The 21,162-nt window shown below is 43.5% G+C and overlaps 1 protein-coding gene across 1 annotated transcript in view; it reads right to left on the minus strand.

Annotated features, from left to right (window-relative positions):
- Window positions 1-21,162, minus strand: part of SNTG2 (syntrophin gamma 2) — a 1,262,328-nt gene that overhangs the window by 1,113,463 nt on the left and 127,703 nt on the right. The window contains exons 3-4 of the mRNA XM_078647499.1: window positions 6,049-6,105; window positions 5,893-5,950 (exon numbers count right to left, since the gene is read on the minus strand). Coding sequence (XP_078503625.1) covers window positions 5,893-5,950; window positions 6,049-6,105 — 115 coding nt within the window. The remainder of the gene's footprint in view (window positions 1-5,892; window positions 5,951-6,048; window positions 6,106-21,162) is intronic.

Genomic DNA, 21,162 nt, shown 5'->3' on the forward strand with positions numbered 1-21,162 from the left:
ACTCACGAAGTTAGAGTGATCCAAAAGTGGACCCAACAACTAAAATCCCTGGCAGGGTCCAGAATCCCATATATTTTGGTTCAAGGCAAAATAATTTAAGTAAGAATGCCTCATATATATATTTCTTTCCCTTAACATGCAGAAACACTTAATGTACCCAGTAGATAAAGTAGCAAATATGAGATGGACTCTGAAATTAGAACAACAAGACTAATTGTATGTATTTACTTTTTAGATCGAAAATGTATTGTTTTTAAACAATCAAGATCTGTCCTGAAGAAGGTGTAGTAACAGAACAAAGCACCGAAACGCGTCGACCTAGGATTTTTAAACATTGTTTTATTTGTGATATCGTTTTGTAATGTATTGTGAAGAAAAGTATCATGCATAAATTGTATATTTTATAAATGGTTGTGTATAGGACATGCTCAAGAATTACAGTGTATTAGAGCATACAATTGTCTTGAAACGGTATATGAATGTGTACTGTTACATACCTACAAGATGTTTTTAACTGAATCCAATGTATCAATAAATATTTGAGTTTTTTCTCAAAACTACTGGTGAACAAAAATTATCATTAGTGTCAATTCTGCATGTTTGAAGGTACTCTAAACCTGTAGGCCTGTTGGTCACATACCGAAATAGAAATAACACAGAAAGGAACAACCTTTTTTGTCGTTATTTACACCCAGTCCTTTCTGGTTCTTTGGGTAGCTCTCATTTTTGAAGCTTACAAGCCCCTTGCGCCACTTTTGCATCATTTTCCCCACAACCTTGTAAATCTGCCAAACTGTGTGTACTTTATGCACTAGCTTTCTTCCTTGGATGTGGTACTGGTTTCTCTTGATCCCACTGCGGAATCCAACACCCTATCTGTGTAATGGCCTAGAAATCCAAAGATCCAATTCACTGACAATGCAGTGGGTAGTTTGCGTCTCTCCAACCTTTCTTATTTTTCACGTTTTTCATCTTCCACTCAATCTACACATCATCCACACATACACACATCTAATTGCTGCATTCCTTAGCTGTGATTATCAACTATTCCTCTATTTTATATTCATATTCAAAGTGCAAGCCCTTTATCGAGCCTTTTTGTTGTAACTACTGTTCCAGGAATTCTGCTCATACACAGAACTGTGCATAAAGACTTAGGATCTCAGTGAATTACGGTGTACCAAAGCCCACTTTACTACACAAACCCCCTCCCAGACTAGCAATCAGTGACTCATTGGTTCTTCGCCCTAGAGCAAAAACACCAATGACTAGTCAACCCAGAACATGCGTCTTAGATTACATGAAGCAAAGTGGATAACAAGAACACTCTTTCAATATAGTCTTGCACCAGTCCAAAACAAGATGTAAATTAAGACACATGCAACTTTGAAATGTTTATTTGTAACACCATAATCTCATGCACAGTACCTTAGAAAATACAACCAAACATATTATCAGAAACAAGGTTGTCAGCACTGTTACTATTCTATGAAATACAAACGGAAAAAGCATCCTATAATGCTAAAGGTAAACAAATTTTAAATATACCTACATTTCACCCTCCCTACCTAGCAGATTAGTTTATAACTACAGAAAGTCTCATAGGATTACATGGGCAGACCCATATCTCTGGTACTCAGCAGTAGTGGATCACATTCAGTACTCCACAAACTGTCAAGATACGAATGTTCTCCAACTATGTGTAATTTTGCCTCCACAATACATTATGAAACGCGCAAGTATCAGAGGTGGCCACAGCTGCATATGTATTATGGCTCAAACGTGCGAGGATCATTCTGAATAACAGACACAGTATTCAAGATAACCTTATGTTCCATGCTCTTACCATACACACAAAACTAGCGAGGCAGTTTACAAATCTAGCATACCAAATTATTCTCATATAAAGCAAAATACTCAGCCTTCTTTAAACAATATCACAAGTATGTGTCGTGTGCAAAGCAGAGCAGGAAAGAAAAAATTGCGTGTAAGCTTCTAATAAACCCATGCTAACTTAACAGGGTGTGAGTGCAAGGCTCAGCCCCATGGCACCCTTTTCTGATCAAAGCACGTGATATAAACGTGGGCGAATTAGGAACGCAGAGTCCAAGCCTAAAAAGCAGAGTCAAGTTCACATTTCCAGAGAAAAGTTAATTAGTTAAAATGGCATAAGACAGATCGATTTTCGGCAAGTGCCTATGTCAAGTCATAAAAGATTTGTGCAACTCTCCGCATGAACAATTCATGTCTCTTATATGTCTCATGAAAATATTATATATATATAATTCTCGCAAGGTACCAATCCATTAATTTCATTCATGTTTCAGTTGAAAAGTATTTTTAAATAGCTTTAATATGTATTTGACATGAAATCAGATTTAGTAATACATTTGATTACACATATATGTGTGTACACGTAATTTTATTATCAATATGTATTTTTATAGTTGATAGTTCGGTTCATTCTATTGTGAATGTTAATTTTAATATCTAGATTAGTTTAGTCACTATTTTTCTTACAAATAATATAAAGTTGTAGTTCTTGGTTGATCATTTAGGAATAGATATTTTGGTCATTTCAATAATCAGTATAGAAACATGTCATTTTGGTAGTCAATTTTAGACCTCTATATTTTAGCTGTGGACATTTTTGTAGTAGGTATGTAGGACAGTAACCATTCAGATCATAAACATTACATGTCTGCCTACTATTGTGACATTCCTAAACTCATTATCCACAATAGCTATGCCCATAATAAAAACACACTGAAATGAATGACGTATGATATGTAATATCTAAGGAACTCCCATTTTTTTCCAAACATGGCAATGTGCAAACCAATAGGGGCTTCTGGGGAGTACGAAACTATGCACTTTGTGTCAGGTAAAAGTCTAATAACACCTTACCGCTTGTAACGTAGTACTCTGGTCACCAAACTCCAAATCAGGCCCTTGATGTTGAGTTACATCTAAAATACCTATTTGAAAAATGCAAGGTTTGTATTCAACCCCCTTTGGTTGTCAACTAGGATTCCACCCAGTGCCTGAACTCACCCAACTTGGCTCCTAGCAGTTAGTGTTGATTCGCTCAGCATTGCATAGTTACTGCATCTGTAAAGACCATATTTGTCTACCTTTATGGATAAACTCAAACTTTGTAATCCAAAAGGTTTGTTGAATGACACAGAGATTCAGGGAATCTCATCATCACTGGCTCAACCAGGTCTAGAACCATTAGCCCCAGCTTCATCTACAGTCCTATTAAAGAGGTAATAACTGGCATCTAACAACCATGAGAGATGGCCTGCCACAAGACCCATACGGATCCATTGCCTTAAGTATCTATGACCACATCTTCCTCTTAGCTCTCTAGAGGAAACACGGAAATACTGGCATCAGTAGGTGGCACAAACTTTGAGTAGAGATAGGAAGGTATGGGAGCATCCTGCTAGAAACAAAGGGAGAATACTTTTCTTATGGGTCCCCAGAAAGAGAGGCCATTTCACTGAGAGCCTCGGAGAATATGCTAACTAAGGGTTCTGCCATCTCCTCAAGCACTCTGACTGCTGAAAGCTTGTCCAGTGCCTAGTTCCAAGGAAGTTCAAGGCTTAACTCCCCAAATTAGAAAGTCCTACTGTAGTAGTTGCTACTTCAATTAGGCACCAGTGGTTATAAGCTCCTACCACACATGACACGACACTTTTGGCATTGCACAAGCCTCACAGGGCTGCTCAAGAGGCAGTTTCCATGAGCTCTTGCCTTTCCTGTTTCTCTAGCTGCAGATAAATTAGCTCTGGGGAAAATATCTACTCTGTGCACACAATTATGCCTTTGCCCAGGTAATTAGCACAACAACAGAGCCCCAGTGACTCACCAGGCATTCATTCTAATATTTTACTAGTAACACTTATATTATTCATCCTTGCTAAAATGAAAACATGACTTAAATTCCTATAAGATCTTCATATAAGTGGCTTGCCTTGAGTTCTACTGAGTTCGTATCTGCTGCAGTCTTAAAATAATCTGCAGTTTCATTTTCATGAAAAAAATAGACAGAATACTTGTTGATCCCATCCAGATGCCAGCAGAGAAAATAGCTAAATCGGATGTTGACAACCGAGCCAGAGCAAAATTGATATCAATAGGCGGAGAAACAGAAACAGAAAAACTGAGTGGAAGGTTTGGGGAGCGGTTAGAATAGTTATATGAACTTTGTTGGAACCTGTGACATAAAAAGAGAGTCTGTGTTTTTTAAAAGAGGGAAAATCAAGGTTGATTTTTATGTTGGCTGTAATAATACTCCATCACAATGGTGACGAGAATCCTTACCACCATCATAATGGTCCGCCCATCTCATTTATATGTGGGCAGACCTTTGCTGTAACCATGACGGAGACTACTATGTCTCTGTCATGGTTACATTTCTTCGATGGCTCAACGGAACAAGTGCCCCTGGAGGCTGACCTCTAAGTCTGCTTGTTAAATTTAGATCTAGTTTCACTGCCTGTCACTACCAGGTAAACTCTGGGAGTAAGGGGCAGTGAAAACTGTCTAATGCCCCCCTCACTATAGGAGATAACTCACATGGCTAGGGGGGCATTGTTTTTTTAATATAAAAAAAAACTAAAATACCACTCCAGGAGTTTCTTTTTGAAAATAAAAAAGGTTGACAGACTGCTCCGTCATGAGCTGTGCATCAAACTTAAAAAAGCATTGACAGGAACTGCCGTGGTGGCGATTCTTGCTGATTCTTTAGAAATGACCACCGACCTGGAGGTCCTTTCTAAATTTGATGGGGGGGGGGACTCTATCAGGGCAACGGAGTGATTTACTTCACCACACTGATGGACTTAAATCCGGACGCCAATATATAAATCAGTACCAACATTTTCTTAAAAGAGCTTTTCCGGGCTAGATTGAACACCTTGTGCAGAAAGAAAGTGACTACTACGTTAACACACCACACAGGAACTCTGAGCAATTTAGGACCAGAGGTATGGCCCTTCCAACTTGAAAGTCCCAATTTGCGTTGTTTTGTGACTCGCAATTTGTGACTAGCAAATTGGAATTTACAACAATGTCTCAGACACGGTTTGCGATTCCTAATGGGGTCTCAAAAATATCTGCCCCATTAATATTCATGAGGCAAATCAGTATTATGTCTTTGCGTTCTTGAACAGACGACGTATTCTGGCAGTTACGAGAGTGCTGTGTGTGGCAGCGACGTAGTGACTTCCGATCTCGGCACCTCAGTATGGCAGTTAAAGAACGCAGAGACATAATACTGATTTGTATGTGTCGGATTCATTTATGATAGAAGAAACTATTCCCCTTGGAAATTCCCAGCCACATTAGGTCCCTTGCCCCGATTAACGAAACACATGTTGGCTGGAGCTACAAGAAGAAATCATTAAATCAATTTAAATGATCCATGTTTGTTACTCTGATATACGTTATTAACTTAAAACACTGTACATATGTGTGCCAGGGCTTGATATGTAGTATCGTACAGATCCTTGGATATGAACTGTGGGGTGTTGGATGATTACCTCCTCCCTGGGCACCATATATCTAAGCATAATAGCAATATATATATATCTATATATATATATATATATATACCGGTAAAAGTGAGCGCCATTTCCACTCAGGGCACAATCATCCCTAGCAGTATTATACATTTCTAATGTGTCATACATTCACACTTTTTCCAGGTGAAAAGACTGCCATGGAAATCGCAATCCAAATGAGATAAATGTACATTCATCACTGACTGCAGTACTTGCACATGTAGAATCACAAATGTAGCAGGCACCTAAAACTTCAAGTGAAATAAGTACAACTTTCACGTCTTTCGAATATAAATCAAAAATGTTATTAATGCATGTTTACCTGCTTGGTCTTTAAATATTTTTGATATAACAACAGGCACTTTATTCTCAGCTCCACCCTGTAAAAAAGTATACGAAGAATTAAATTCTCTATTTTAATCAAAACATTATGCATACGACAACGAAATACAATTAAAGTACCTAATTTCATCCATACCTTTATACTCAGTCCCAGGCCACCAATTTCCTGTCTGCGAATGGTAACAGTTCTGTGCTTTAGCAAATTGCAAAAAAAATAGAAAAATGCCATTAAGTTAAAAGCTTTCGACAAGGCTATCATGACATTATTACAAAGAGTCTTGTCTTTTTAGCAATTAGTTGAATTTAAAAAATAGCACTAAAACGTTTCTAGAGAATTGTCTGACTTATAAAGCAATTATATGCACTTTCTAATGAAATAATATTTTGCACGAATAGCTAAACACACGTTTTTCATGACATTACCATTACAGGTGTCATTATAAAAATCAAATGTGCATGTCCTGAAAAGAATACATTAGAATAAATGGTCAACAAAAAAAGTTTATACCCGATCGTTGTCCACCTACAATGGTTAATTAAAGGAAAGCTCTGTGATTTAGAGTATATGAAAGCAAAAGCAAAAAATTGCCTGATAACTAAGAACAATTCAACAGTGCACTCTTCCATTATTACTCGTTTTTATTTTGAACTTTCGAGTAAGTCTCCATATCGAAGATATATACTCAGTGCCTTAATATAAACTTCTTACATTGCGGCTTTGCCCATCTCACATGGGTGTTGCTATTTTTTAAATAATACATCTGATTCCATTTTACCAGGAAGCAAAAGAAGCACAAAGAAAATACAACTGAAACTCATCAAAATACATGTGTCTGTACTTCCACCCTGGCTAGTACTATCTCCCATCCCATCCACAGAAGCAAAGTCCATAACATGCTGCATACAACCCATACCCTACACACTACCTCAGTTAATATAGTACCCTATAACCACATTGCAGCTCGGCAATTAAATCATCACAGAACACATTATAGTTCAAGGTGGTTTATTTATCATGGTGCTATTAACTTAGCAAGCATCTCAGCCCATTCGTCAAAGACTTCTGTCACATGTTCGTCCCTTCATGTGTTCTCTAGATGATGTTCGTCTGCTTCTGCCCTCCCAAGCAAATCCTTTTTTCCAAGTCTCATGTCTGGGGGTACTCGTGGAAAACAAATGAATTGCTATTCTGCATTTAGCAAACACCATGTCCAGTGCAGGCATATGTATCCTCATCTTGAAGGACCACATGTGGGATATAGGCCAAACAACCATTGCTTTAGTGAGTGCTCCGGCAAACTATTGGTCATGAATTGCAAGCTTTCATCCACAGAGTCCCAAAATGTGCTAACTTAAGAGCAACTCCAAACCATATAGAGAAAGTCTGCCCTCTGTACATCATACGGGGGGCATGCTGAAATCATGACAGGGTACATCCTACCCAATTTGTCCAGTGTAAGACAGATCATCTATACTAATATAATAAAGAGCGAGCCCAAACCTTTGAGGCGGGTAATCTCAGGAACCACAGCACTAATCACAACACACAATACAGCGTTGGAAAGGGCAGTTGCAGTAGAAGGACATAGGCTATGCAGACGCCCATCATATACATTTAAAAGGTAAAAGAACCGTGCCAGCAAAGTAGTCCCATGTGGGTGTGTCTGAGTTGTGCTGTGGGCGTGTGCTGGGGGCGTGACAAACGCTGGGGGCGTTCCGCCCTTCGTGCCATGTCTCATATTGTGTGCTGTGGGCGAGTGCTGGGGGCGTGGGCGTGTGCGGGGCGCGGGATTACGGAAAAAAAAAGCTAGCGTTGTGCCCAATATTTCATTGTTTTTTCTTCCCAGGTTCTGTACATTCCAGCTCCGGGTGTCCACCCTGCTCCCTTTAAATACCCCTGCACCCCATAATCATCACCCACCCTTACTCCTTAAAAAAAAACCAACACCCTTAAACACTAACCCATCTTAACCCTATAAATATACCCTGTACCCCAAAACCCAAACCTATCCCTAAACCTTAAGAATACCCCTGTACCCCAAAACCTAAACCTAGCCCTGCGCCCTATAAATACCCCTGTACCTCAAAACCCAAACCTAGCCCTGCACCCCATAAATACCCCTGTACCTCAAACCTACCCCTGAATCCTAAAAATACCCCTGTATCCCAAAACCCAAACCTACCTCTGAACCCTAAAATACCCCTGTACCCCAAAACCCAAACCTAGCCCATAACCCTTAAAATACCCCTGTACCCCAAAACCCAAACCTACCCCTGAACCCTAAAATACCCCTGTATCCCAAACCCAAACCTAGCCCTGAACCATAAAAATAACCCTGTACCCCGAAACACAAACCTAGCCTTGAACCCTAAAAATACCCCTGTACCCCAAAACCCAAACCTAGCCCTGAACCCTTAAAATACCCCTGTACCCCAAAACCCGAACCTACCCCATAACCCTAAAAATACCCCTATACCCAAAACCCAAACCTAGCCCTGAACCCTAAAAATACCCCTGTACCCCAAAACCCATACCTATCCCTAAACCCTAAAACAACCCCTGTACCCCATAACCCAAAACTATATCTGAACCCTTAAAATACCCAAACACCCCAAAACATATACCTCAGTACCCCAAAACATGTACCCCTATACCCATACTTACATCATCCAAACATTTAAAAAAACCATCCTTTTACCATTCATGCATTTACAACGAATTTTGTTGTAAATGTATGCGTGGTAAAGCATATCAAATGTAATGCCATGCGTTATAATGGCATTGCGGAGTCATGGTACTTTCGTAATGAAAGTATGCGGAGTGATGGTATGCGGAAAGAAAGTTGCGGAATAATGGGTGTTTACCCTCCACCGGTAAGTACATTGGTGGCACGGCGGCCCACATCGCCAGCAACATACTCATATTTTTTCACCACCCATTTGAAAAATGCACAGGTCTCTCTCATTGATGGCCAGCACCGACATACACTTTTAGACACACCTCCCGCCACAAGTTCTAGAATTGCGAACTTTAGAGCTGGGGAGCTACGTTCGAATCTCGGCATCAGCTCAACATCCTGTGATTCCAGGTAAATCGCTTTGTCTCCCCGTGCCTACCACAAATGAATGTGTTCTTCTGTAATGTAAATTGTGCTCATGCCATGTTGTCGAGTTCACGCTATATAATATTGCAAGGAAAAATAAAGTAGGAAAACTCAAGTTCACACACTACTGAACGCGCACTCTTTAGTGCATCAGCAGTGCACTGTGAATCGGAGCTTTCACAGGCCTGTCACAGACAAGAAATGCTATCAAACCGAAATCCTTCAAAACAATATACTACTGGCTGGCAGCAATTCATACCCGGACAACGTCGGGACGGGCTGCTACTATCATATAATCAAATAAAATTGTATTCGCTTGAAGCCTGCATTAGAAGAAATGGTATTGAAAAAAGAGGCAAAACTGCGTCCGACTGACAGCACTGCTGTGATGCTCTGCTGAGCATCCCCCTGTGAGTGGAAAATAATTGTGGGTTTGAAGGGGATAGCAGAAAGAAACCCCTCGAATCATAAGCACCAGGCTGTGCGCACCTCATGGTGGAAAAGGACGGCAAGGAATGCTCCGAACAGAACCCCGCAGCGCCTCGTATGTTTCTCTTTCCAGCACCTTGAGACTCAAGCTGCAGTGTCTCCATTGCCGCGAGGGCGCTCGCATGACTCTGGCATCCTGGATCCTTACTGCCCTGCGTACGCCTTCCCTGACATCGTCGAACGCACCAACGCAGCGGAGCCGGAGAGATGCAGGGGGAAGCAGCCGCTTTTTCCTGCCTTACAGAAGAAACCAACATATTTTTGCAGCCAGTAATGGCAATAGGGACCCTGGCTTGACCGGCACTCTCGTAGTGCTACTTTGTCTCAACGTTGGCAGCACACAAGGCAGCATGACCGGGAAGGGGGCGCGTGGAGAAAAAGTGAAGAATGCTCCCACATCCTCTCAGGTGAGCGCTGCGCACTTACTGACAAGGCAAAAAAAGCCAGATGCCCTGGGAGGTAAACCCAAAGGTGGGGGAGAGAAGGGCGAGAGGATCGAGAGCATGGAGAAAAAAAGTACTGAAATTGACATGGCAAAATCAGCGACAATTAGGAAAAACACTTCACGCCTTACCAAAGATAATGGAAACCTACAACCATTAATCACCTCAAGTTTTGGCTCCACAATAAGGGCAGTGAACAGCTCCACTACAACTGCAAAATGTCCCGGCGGGTCTGTGGCGCAACAGTCCCAGAGTAAAAAGTGACAGAGCGAAATTCGGCAGTCTACTTCACAAGAAGTCATAAGTGAATCACAAACCCCTGATAGCGCAATGTCTACAGTAGCCAAAGTTCCTTCAAGCCGGATAGAAGGGGGCTCGACAGAGCACACTGGGAACACCAGTAATGATACCAGCAGGACAATTCACAGCGCAACCCCTTGGCTGAGCCTTTGAATTCCTCGATAAATGAGCAAGCCAGTGGCTATGATCAACAAGAATTTGTGTTGAAAACTCCTGACAATCAGGATAAACTGTTCACCCTCACCGAGGAGTCAGAATTCTCTGACATTAGCATTTCAGTTTCAAGCTAGGAGGAGGCAGCTAAGTGGTAAAGTAGCTCAAACACTGATCCTCCAAAACATAGGCATCTCTCCAAAAAGGCACTAAAAAAAGAAGTGCAGGGGCCAACGTAAAAAAAGACTACAATTCTTCTAATAAAGAAACTAATATAGATCTGAAGTGGGATTATGAAGAAACCCCTCTTACTGTGTTCTCTAATCCTACCTCAGCTTCTGGTGGCAACCAAACAATAATGGAAAGGACCAAAAAGGGCGAGCACCAGGAATACTATGAACATAGCAATAAACCAGCTCTAACCGACATCCTACAGTTTATGAAGAGCTTCCAAGCCGAAGCTAAAGTGCATAGCCGTAGATCTCGCCTAGCTGCAAAGAAACTGCAGGGAGCAGTCAGGAAGGTAGGAAAGACATGTGCAAAAATTGCTGACCGCATGGCTTCAGTGGAAGTAAGAACTGAACACCTTGTGCAAAAAAAACGGAATGATGAGCACAAGGGAATCATTAAGGACCTGATGTGGAAGGTAGAGGAACAGGAAAACTGGCAGAGGCGTGACAATCTGCGCTTCCTGGGGATTCCAGAAGGAGTCGAAAAGGAAGAGCCTAGAAAGTTTATGATAATGCTTCTCAAAGGGGCATTTCCAGAGCTGTATGATTGGGACTGGGACAAAGAAGGTCAGAGAGCTCAGAGGTGTCCTTTATTCCCTAATAAGCATGCCCCGGTATCTCAGCAACATCCTCGGGCCATGCTGTTATTCTTTGGCAACTTTTTGCTCCGGCAAGCACTTTAAGATCTGGCTAGACCCACTAACAAACGATCATTTGAAGGTATAACTTTTTTCACCTGACCTGATTTTGCGCACGCCACGGTCGAGCGCAGGTTGAGACTGCGGCAGCTCTTGGATCCCTTTCAGAAACTGGGGGCTACGGTGTACCTACAGAATCCGGCTACACTTAAAATTGTTTTTCAAGGGGCTACGTGAAGCTTTATCTCTGAAATACAGAACAAAAACTATCTAGAGGAAATTGCAGGACACAAACAATGATCGCATCGGTTACGATAATAGTTGGGTCTGGGTAAGGGCACCGCGCTAAGAAATCAGATGTTATGTCTGTTTAGGGTGTGTGCTCGCAATCCTGTGCTCCCCTCCCTTGTTCTATCCTCGTTTATTGTTCTTTCTTTCCTTAATTCTCGCTTATTCCATTGTGTGCTTTATAAGATTGTTGGTATTATGATTCATATTGCACAGGGTTTTTGATATTTTTGATTATGTTTGATATGTATATGCATATGTATATTTATAGCTACAATCACTTCAAGCTTGTAAAGCAGATCAAGTCACACGGGGGGCTAAGCGGGCTTACGGGGGATAGGATGACGGACGTCAAACCCCTGGCCCAGCGGCGGCCAGGTAACCGCCCAGAATGGTGGTGGGCAGGGAGGAGCGGATGGGTCAGACATGTTACCAAAACAAGAGAGAGAAAGTACTTCCGGGAGTACAAGAGGGCAAAGGGAAAATGGAAAGGGGAGTCTCTGTAAACTAAGCAAAGTAGGTACACAAGGTGCTATTTCTAGGCCACCTATTTCAAAACTATAGGGGGGTTAAAAGTGTTATACCTAAATATCTGTGGATTGAAGGACATTAAAAAAGACAAATGGTAGCATTGGGATTACAAGTTTGGGGGGTGAATATTGTGTGCCTCCAAGAAAAGCACATAGAGGGATCTCAAAGCCACATCTTAAACACATTAGGGTATTGTTTGGTGTGTGCTACTTCACAGGGGGCACGGGTGCGGGGTGTTGCAATCTTAGCAAAAGGCCGTGGCTATGTTTTTAACCACTCTCAAACCGATAAATGTGGCCGATGGGCTAATACGGAAAGTCAATACGGAAAGGGTCAGACGTTAACACTATGCGCTATATATGGGAGTAATAGTGATGACCCAGCTGTCTTTGACGAAGTCTCCAATGAGCTTACACATTGGCCTCTTCCAGTAATGGTCTGTGGGGACTTTAACATTAATCGTCCGTCCGATTGGTCTTTGAAAAATAACTGGCTGTACAAAGGCCGTAAACTGAAAGTATTTAGGTTTCTGAAAAATATGTGCTTCATACAGGACTAGTGGATGGTTGGCAAACATATAAAGCTAATGACCCAGGGCATACTTGTCAAATTGCGAAATTACCCCGGATATTATTAGACCACAATCCTCTAATCTGCACCCTGGTCTTGGCACCCATAAATTCAGAACCTACACACTGGACCTTTGAAAAGTCCCTGTTGATTGATGATAAATACTGTACTCATATGAGAGAATGGATCCCCAATAGCCGATAATATCAGCAGTGCCTCAATTGATATAGTTTGGGACACCATGAAGGCAGGGATACATTGAGAGACGATGCAGTACTCATTGAGAGCTAACAGGCTAGATAGGGAGATTCTGCAGGGCGGAAAAAGATCTGATTAGAGTTACAAGTGGGGGTAATGGGGCTGAAGAAATCACCAGCCACGGCCCTTGGAGGGAGTTACGGTGGGGCGGAGAGGCGGGGAGGGGGAGGGGTGGGGTGGAGGGTGCTAAAAACCGGCATATAGATAATTGCAGGTAAGTAAACAATTCAATTAGGAAAACGAATTTGGTAGCGCGCCTTGCATCGCAAAATGCGATGCAGTGAGCGCTACTAAATTAATTTTATTAATTAAATTCTTTACTTACCTGCAATTATCCATGTGCCGGTTTTTAGCACCCTCCGCCCGCCCCTCCCCCTCCCCGCCTCCCTGCCCCACCATAACTCCCTCCATAAGCCGCGGCTGGAAATCACTAGATCCCAAAGTCAGGTAGCATACGCTAAGGCGGCAATCACCAACAAATCAATCAGAAAAGCAACAGCATGAAAATAACTGGTGTATGAGATCAACGCACAAGTGAGCCACCAGTTAGCAGTCTGGATCAAATATTTTGAAGATCTGAAAAGCGAATACCACTTGGATTGGCGGGACGTTTTTAAATATTTGCAAATCAGGGATTTTGTCATACACTAGCCAGGGGGGAGGGTATTGGCCGGAAAATAGCTTCAGTGGAGTCAATCACTCACACTAGGAACCACACGATAGGAGGAGTCTACGCTTCTCTAGTCGCTATGTTCCATGATGATTTAGAGAAAATCTCACAGAAGTGTCAGGGCAAATTAGAAATATGCTTATCAGTTATCTCGAACTATCCTAATCTCCACTAAACTCCAGGTACAATTTTATAAAACCTGCTTCTTCTTATACTACACGCCAGATAAAATCGCCAAGAGGAGGAGCGGCAAAGGAACCAGCTGCCCTAGATGCATGAAGGCTAATGCTGACTCTATTCATTTCTTCGCCACCTGTACCTGATTAACAATCCTAAAACAAGATATAGAGAAATGTTTGACGTCTGTTCTCCACAGAGTAATTGCTCTATCGAGCGAACTAATCCTATTAGGGGCTGATGATCCTGATAGCCCTGGTAGTGGCCACAGGCTTCTGTTTGCTGGGATGGTGGTCTTGAGATTACGCATCCCTTCGGCATGGTTAGCTCCTACAGCACCTTCTTTCCAACAGTGGATAGCGGGATTATTAGCCATGTCCAATATTGGGGTTGCCGTCTACCAATGGAAGGGTACACAACGGCGTAAAAGCGGACTTAGGATTTTGACTCCTCTTATACAATGGAGCGCCACGCAAAGCTATCTGTATTGTATTGTATTTTTCTTTTTTCAGTATTTTTTCCCTCTTATGGATTTATTTTTTCTTTTCTTTCTTATGTAAAATAATCAAATGCATGATGAAGAAGAATGCTTTTGCAAACTATAATGGAATGCTCATAATTTAATGTGTTTAATGAAGTCAATGGTACACCTGTCTGTCTCCAGAGGGTGGGGGGTGGAGTGCTAAGTGTTGGAAAAATCTGAATAAAGATATAAAAAAAGAGAAGAAATGATCTTTATCTGTGCACACACCTTCTCCAGTCTGCACCCAACCACCTGTCATAAGCCACAGTTGTATCCCCCATACATCCAAGTCCAGGGCAGCATACAAAGTAGTCACCAAACACCTACACCCCGCTAGGGACAAAATCATGCTCATCACATTGTTTGTCTGTGGCTACAGTTCAGATAATGTCTAGCCTTCTGTATTATACATGTGTGATGTAAAAACTGGCAGAGGCGACGGTTAAAGACATTCTTTGCCAGGTCATAAGTAAGGAATTGCTTATTGAAATATAGATCCTGCACTGCCTTGCATTCCCATCTCTCCACTTCTGGACAGACACTGCAGTGCAAATCTCTTCAAAGGGTTTCATCACCCATAGTGACAAGTTAGGTCCATAGAGTGGTATCTTCAAAACCCATGCAATCATTCCCTGTCACACTGCTGCCACCTGACCAACAATGCATGGAAAAGAGCGTCTCACCAGCGAGCTGAACATGAAGGCCTTGCGTAGAGTGAGGAGGATGAGATCCAACCAGATACCTCTTCTTCCAGTTTTCATGTGGATAAAATCGGTGAACTGCATGTTGCAACTGTGTAGTACATGAAAAGGCCAGGAAGTCCCCAACCCACTTTTTATCCAAGGGAGGGTTAAAACGTCAACTTTAACATGGATGAACTCTCCAAACTAAACAAAAGAGGCACGCAATCTATCAAATTCTTGAAGAGTTTAAAAGGTAGTGGGCACACCGTATTCAGTAGTGTGTTTATACCAGGGCAAAAACATCATCTTGGCTAACGTTATCCAGCCCATAATAAATAGTGGCAATTTACTCCAAAGCGCCGAAAAGGCAGTAAGTCCAGGTAACACTTGTCCCCTCTATGCAGCTAAAGCAATGAATTATGTCTATTGATATTTAGACCAGCCACAGCACCAAACCAGGTCAGTTGTAAGAGGAGAGTGGGACCAACAAAACTTGGTCCCTTAAGTACACCTAATTATCATCTACATACCAACCAATCACAGGTGTTGTATTCAATACCCTCTCTCCCCACTCTGCTATAGCCAATGAACACCCCTGCCCTGTCCCCTTTTGGAGTGTTCATTTGGTAGAGACCCACCATCCCGTCCACACCCAAGCTGGTGGCTGAAAATACAGCACGAGTGTCCAGGTGCACAGTTCAGGCCTGAATCCCATATGTTGCAACACAGCCCAGAGGTGGATCTATAATACCGTGTCCAAGGCCTGTTGAACATTTAGAACTATCAGTGCTGGTAGGTCGAGAGACCCCCCAACATGATAGGACATGGATTAGATGCCCTTATTTATGCATTGTGCACCTTCCTTTTATAAACCCTGATTGAGCTGTGTGGTTTAGAATACACATGACCCTAAGCAACCATTAGCCAATGCTTTACAGAGTATTTTCACATTTGCATTCAATATAGATATGGGGTGATAGGATGTCAAAAGTGTTAGGTCTCTATCCCATTTCAGAATTGACATGATTAGCATTTTTCACAAGGACCCAGGCAGCACACCTACCTCCCTGGCATTAAGAAATACCTGAAGGAGTTCCCCAGCCATCTGATATAATCTGATATAAAGCCACTTTCAGGCTGTCTGTGCTAGGGAATTGTTGTTTGACTATTCCTTCCAAGACTTCCTGAAGCTTCTCAAATCTGAGTGGGGCTTCAAATGTATTCCTCTACTCAGTGGGTAATGATGGTAAACTCATGCCATCTAGGTAAAGAAGTATGCCCTCTATAGATGTGTCTCATACTCAGGTAAAAAAGATTCTAAGTGATTTTTTCAATTGTTATTGATTTTAACCCCATTCTCATTGCAGTCTCAGAATATGGATGTTGGGTATCTCCCATTTTTAAAGCCAAGCTAAAAGTCCACCTATTTGTTCTGTGCCCGGTAAAACTTCTGCTGATGTTTAGTGAGGTTGTACTTATCCAGCCTATTGCATATGTCTTTGCAAAAAACACAGTTGATGTACAGAATGTAGAACAATGTCATACATTCTACCCAGTACAAGGATCTAGGCCTAAATCCATCGTTTTTTTGCACTCCACACCACCCTGGGTTAGACACTGGCTATATGCAAATCAGCTCTGACCCTGTGCCTCATGGGAACAGTCCAGTCCGAACTACCAAGCCATGTCTTTCCCAGACCGGAACCAAGCATCCAAGGACCGGTTTCTGGCTATCAGCCTTCATCAGCCTGGATAGCTTGACTCCAGTGGTGTGGAGAGCCTGGGACTCACGTCTGAGCATCCCCAGCCCACTCGGGGTGAAATTGCAAAAAACACAGTTGATGGACAGAATGTATACCAATGTCATACATTCACCCCAGTACAAGGATCTGGGCCTAAATCCATCGTTTTTTTGCACTCCACACCACCCTGGGTTAGACACTGGCTATATGCAAATCAGCTCTGACCCTGTGCCTCATGGGAACAGTCCAGTCCGAACTACCAAGCTATGTCTTTCCCAGACCGGAATCAAGCATCCAAGGACCGGTTTCTGGCTATCAGCCTTCATCAGCCTGGATAGCTTGACTCCAGTGGTGTGGAGAGCCTGGGACTCACGTCTGAGCATCCCCAGCTCACTCGGGGTGAAATTGCAAAAAACACAGTTGATGGACAGAATGTAGAACAATGTCATACATTCACCCCAGTACAAGGATCTGGGCCTAAATCCATCGTTTTTTTGCACTCCACACCACCCTGGGTTAGACACTGGCTATATGCAAATCAGCTCTGACCCTGGGCCTCATGGGAACAGTCCAGTCCGAACTACCAAGACATGTCTTTCCCAGACCGGAATCAAGCATCCAAGGACCGGTTTCTGGCTATCAGCCTTCATCAGCCTGGATAGCTTGACTCCAATGGTGTGGAGAGCCTGGGACTCACGTCTGAGCATCCCCAGCCCACTCGGGGTGAAATTGCAAAAAGCACAGTTGATGGACAGAATGTAGAACAATGTCATACATTCACCCCAGTACAAGGAACTGGGCCTAAATCCATCGTTTTTTTGCACTCCACACCACCCTGGGTTAGACACTGGCTATATGCAAATCAGCTCTGACCCTGTGCCTCATGAGAACAGTCCAGTCCGAACTACCAAGCCATGTCTTTCCCAGACCGGAATCAAGCATCCAAGGACCGGTTTCTGGCTATCAGCCTTCATCAGCCTGGATAGCTTGACTCCAGTGGTGTGGAGAGCCTGGGACTCACGTCTGAGCATCCCCAGCCCACTCGGGGTGTATTTTGCAAAAAACCCAGTTAATGGACAGAATGTACAACAATGTCATACATTCACCCCAGTACAAGGATCTGGGCCTAAATCCATCGTTTTTTTGCACTCCACACCACCCTGGGTTAGACACTGGCTATATGCAAATCAGCTCTGACCCTGTGCCTCATGGGAACAGTCCAGTCCGAACTACCAAGCCATGTCTTTCCCAGACCGGAATCAAGCATCCAAGGACCGGTTTCTGGCTATCAGCCTTCATCAGCCTGGATAGCTTGACTCCAGTGGTGTGGAGAGCCTGGGACTCACGTCTGAGCATCCCCAGCCCACTCGGGGTGAAATTGCAAAAAACACAGTTGATGGACAGAATGTAGAACAATGTCATACATTCACCCCAGTACAAGGATCTGGGCCTAAATCCATCGTTTTTTTGCACTCCACACCACCCTGGGTTAGACACTGGCTATATGCAAATCAGCTCTGACCCTGGGCCTCATGGGAACAGTCCAGTCCGAACTACCAAGACATGTCTTTCCCAGACCGGAATCAAGCATCCAAGGACCGGTTTCTGGCTATCAGCCTTCATCAGCCTGGATAGCTTGACTCCAATGGTGTGGAGAGCCTGGGACTCACGTCTGAGCATCCCCAGCCCACTCGGGGTGAAATTGCAAAAAGCACAGTTGATGGACAGAATGTAGAACAATGTCATACATTCACCCCAGTACAAGGAACTGGGCCTAAATCCATCGTTTTTTTGCACTCCACACCACCCTGGGTTAGACACTGGCTATATGCAAATCAGCTCTGACCCTGTGCCTCATGAGAACAGTCCAGTCTGAACTACCAAGCCATGTCTTTCCCAGACCGGAATCAAGCATCCAAGGACCGGTTTCTGGCTATCAGCCTTCATCAGCCTGGATAGCTTGACTCCAGTGGTGTGGAGAGCCTGGGACTCACGTCTGAGCATCCCCAGCCCACTCGGGGTGTATTTTGCAAAAAACCCAGTTAATAGACAGAATGTACAACAATGTCATACATTCACCCCAGTACAAGGATCTGGGCCTAAATCCATCGTTTTTTTGCACTCCACACCACCCTGGGTTAGACACTGGCTATATGCAAATCAGCTCTGACCCTGTGCCTCATGGGAACAGTCCAGTCCGAACTACCAAGCCATGTCTTTCCCAGACCGGAATCAAGCATCCAAGGACCGGTTTCTGGCTATCAGCCTTCATCAGCCTGGATAGCTTGACTCCAATGGTGTGGAGAGCCTGGGACTCACGTCTGAGCATCCCCAGCCCACTCGGGGTGAAATTGCAAAAAACACAGTAGATGGACAGAATGTAGAACAATGTCATACATTTACCCCAGTACAAGGATCTGGGCCTAAATCCATCGTTTTTTTGCACTCCACACCACCCTGGGTTAGACACTGGCTATATGCAAATCAGCTCTGACCCTGGGCCTCATGGGAACAGTCCAGTCCGAACTACCAAGCCATGTCTTTCCCAGACCGGAATCAAGCATCCAAGGACCGGTTTCTGGCTATCAGCCTTCATCAGCCTGGATAGCTTGACTCCAATGGTGTGGAGAGCCTGGGACTCACGTCTGAGCATCTCCAGCCCACTCGGGGTGTATTTTGCAAAAAACACAGTTGATGGACAGAATGTACAACAATGTCATACATTCACCCCAGTACAAGGATCTGGGCCTAAATCCATCGTTTTTTTGCACTCCACACCACCCTGGGTTAGACACTGGCTATATGCAAATCAGCTCTGACCCTGTGCCTCATGGGAACAGTCCAGTCCGAACTACCAAGCCATGTCTTTCCCAGACCGGAATCAGGCATCCAAGGACCGGTTTCTGGCTATCAGCCTTCATCAGCCTGGATAGCTTGACTCCAGTGGTGTGGAGAGCCTAGGACTCACGTCTGAGCATCCCCAGCCCACTCGGGGTGAAATTGCAAAAAACACAGTTGATGGACAGAATGTAGAACAATGTCAAACATTTACCCCAGTACAAGGATCTGGGCCTAAATCCATCGTTTTTTTGCACGCCACACCACCCTGGGTTAGACACTGGCTATATGCAAATCAGCTCTGACCCTGTGCCTCATGGGAACAGTCCAGTCCGAACTACCAAGCCATGTCTTTCCCAGACCGGAATCAAGCATCCAAGGACCGGTTTCTGGCTATCAGCCTTCATCCGCCTGGATAGCTTGACTCCAGTGGTGTGGAGAGCCTGGGACTCACGTCTGAGCATCCCCAGCCCACTCGGGGTGAAATTGCAAAAAACACAGTTGATGGACAGAATGTAGAGCAATGTCATACATTCACCCCAGTACAAGGATCTGTGCCTAAATCCATCGTTTTTTTGCACTCCACACCACCCTGGGTTAGACACTGGCTATATGCAAATCAGCTCTGACCCTGTGCCTCTTGGGAACAGTCCAGTCCGAACTACCAAGCCATGTCTTTCCCGTGCATATGTCTAGCAACCTTATTGTAGCCTCTACTAGATCTCCTGCCCTCACTTGATTCAAGAATACATCCTGGTCCAGGTGCTTCAACTCAGCCTCTGTCTCAAAGAACATATCTTGTAGCATCAACCTAATACCCACCATATGAAATACACGCTCCCCTCTCAAAGCAACTTTGGGAGCTTCCCATTATATACCCTAGTACCTACAGAGTTATGATTAGTGGCAAAGAAATGTGTGGTAAAGTCCCGAATATGGGACTCAAACAAGGGGCCCAATATAGCTGGGAGCGCAACCACCACAATGTCAGGGAGAGGCAGGAAAATTGCCATGCTGATAGGTTAGGAATCTGTGAGATATCAATCAATTCAGTGTCCAGTAGGACCAGTTTCAGTAATGCAACTAGTCCTGATTTTGTTCCATCCCTACATGGATGTCTATCCAAATGCCTGTGAAGTGTTCAACTAAAATCGCCCTCCCATAAAAACTGTGCATGTACATGAGAGGCAATTAAATGTATATTGTTGAAAAAGCCATCAACATCTGCTTTAGGCAAGTACATTAATACTAAGCAAGGATTGTCATGTTGTCCGTGGGGACATTGTAGTCTTCTCTAGGCTAGCATGAGCATGCTGCAGACTGTCCGCTACTTTGCACACGTTACTACATGCGCTTATTTTGCAAATACCTCTTTGGCTATTTTCACATGAGAACCCACTGTTCTGTTTACGCTTTGCCGGTTCCTGGAATTTAGTCTGAACATTGCAAACAAGGTCAAACAACAATGCCCCTTGATATTCTGTTCTAGTCAGGCCCTAGCACCCAGACAAAACATACAGATGCAGCTGTTTGGGAATTCGTACTTTGGTTTTATTGAAATACACAGATAGGTGGCTTGCACTTCGAGACTGATCTTTCTAGGGAGAAGAGGA

This window comes from Lissotriton helveticus, chromosome 6, assembly GCF_964261635.1.
Source record: "Lissotriton helveticus chromosome 6, aLisHel1.1, whole genome shotgun sequence".
Classification (NCBI taxonomy): domain Eukaryota; kingdom Metazoa; phylum Chordata; class Amphibia; order Caudata; family Salamandridae; genus Lissotriton; species Lissotriton helveticus.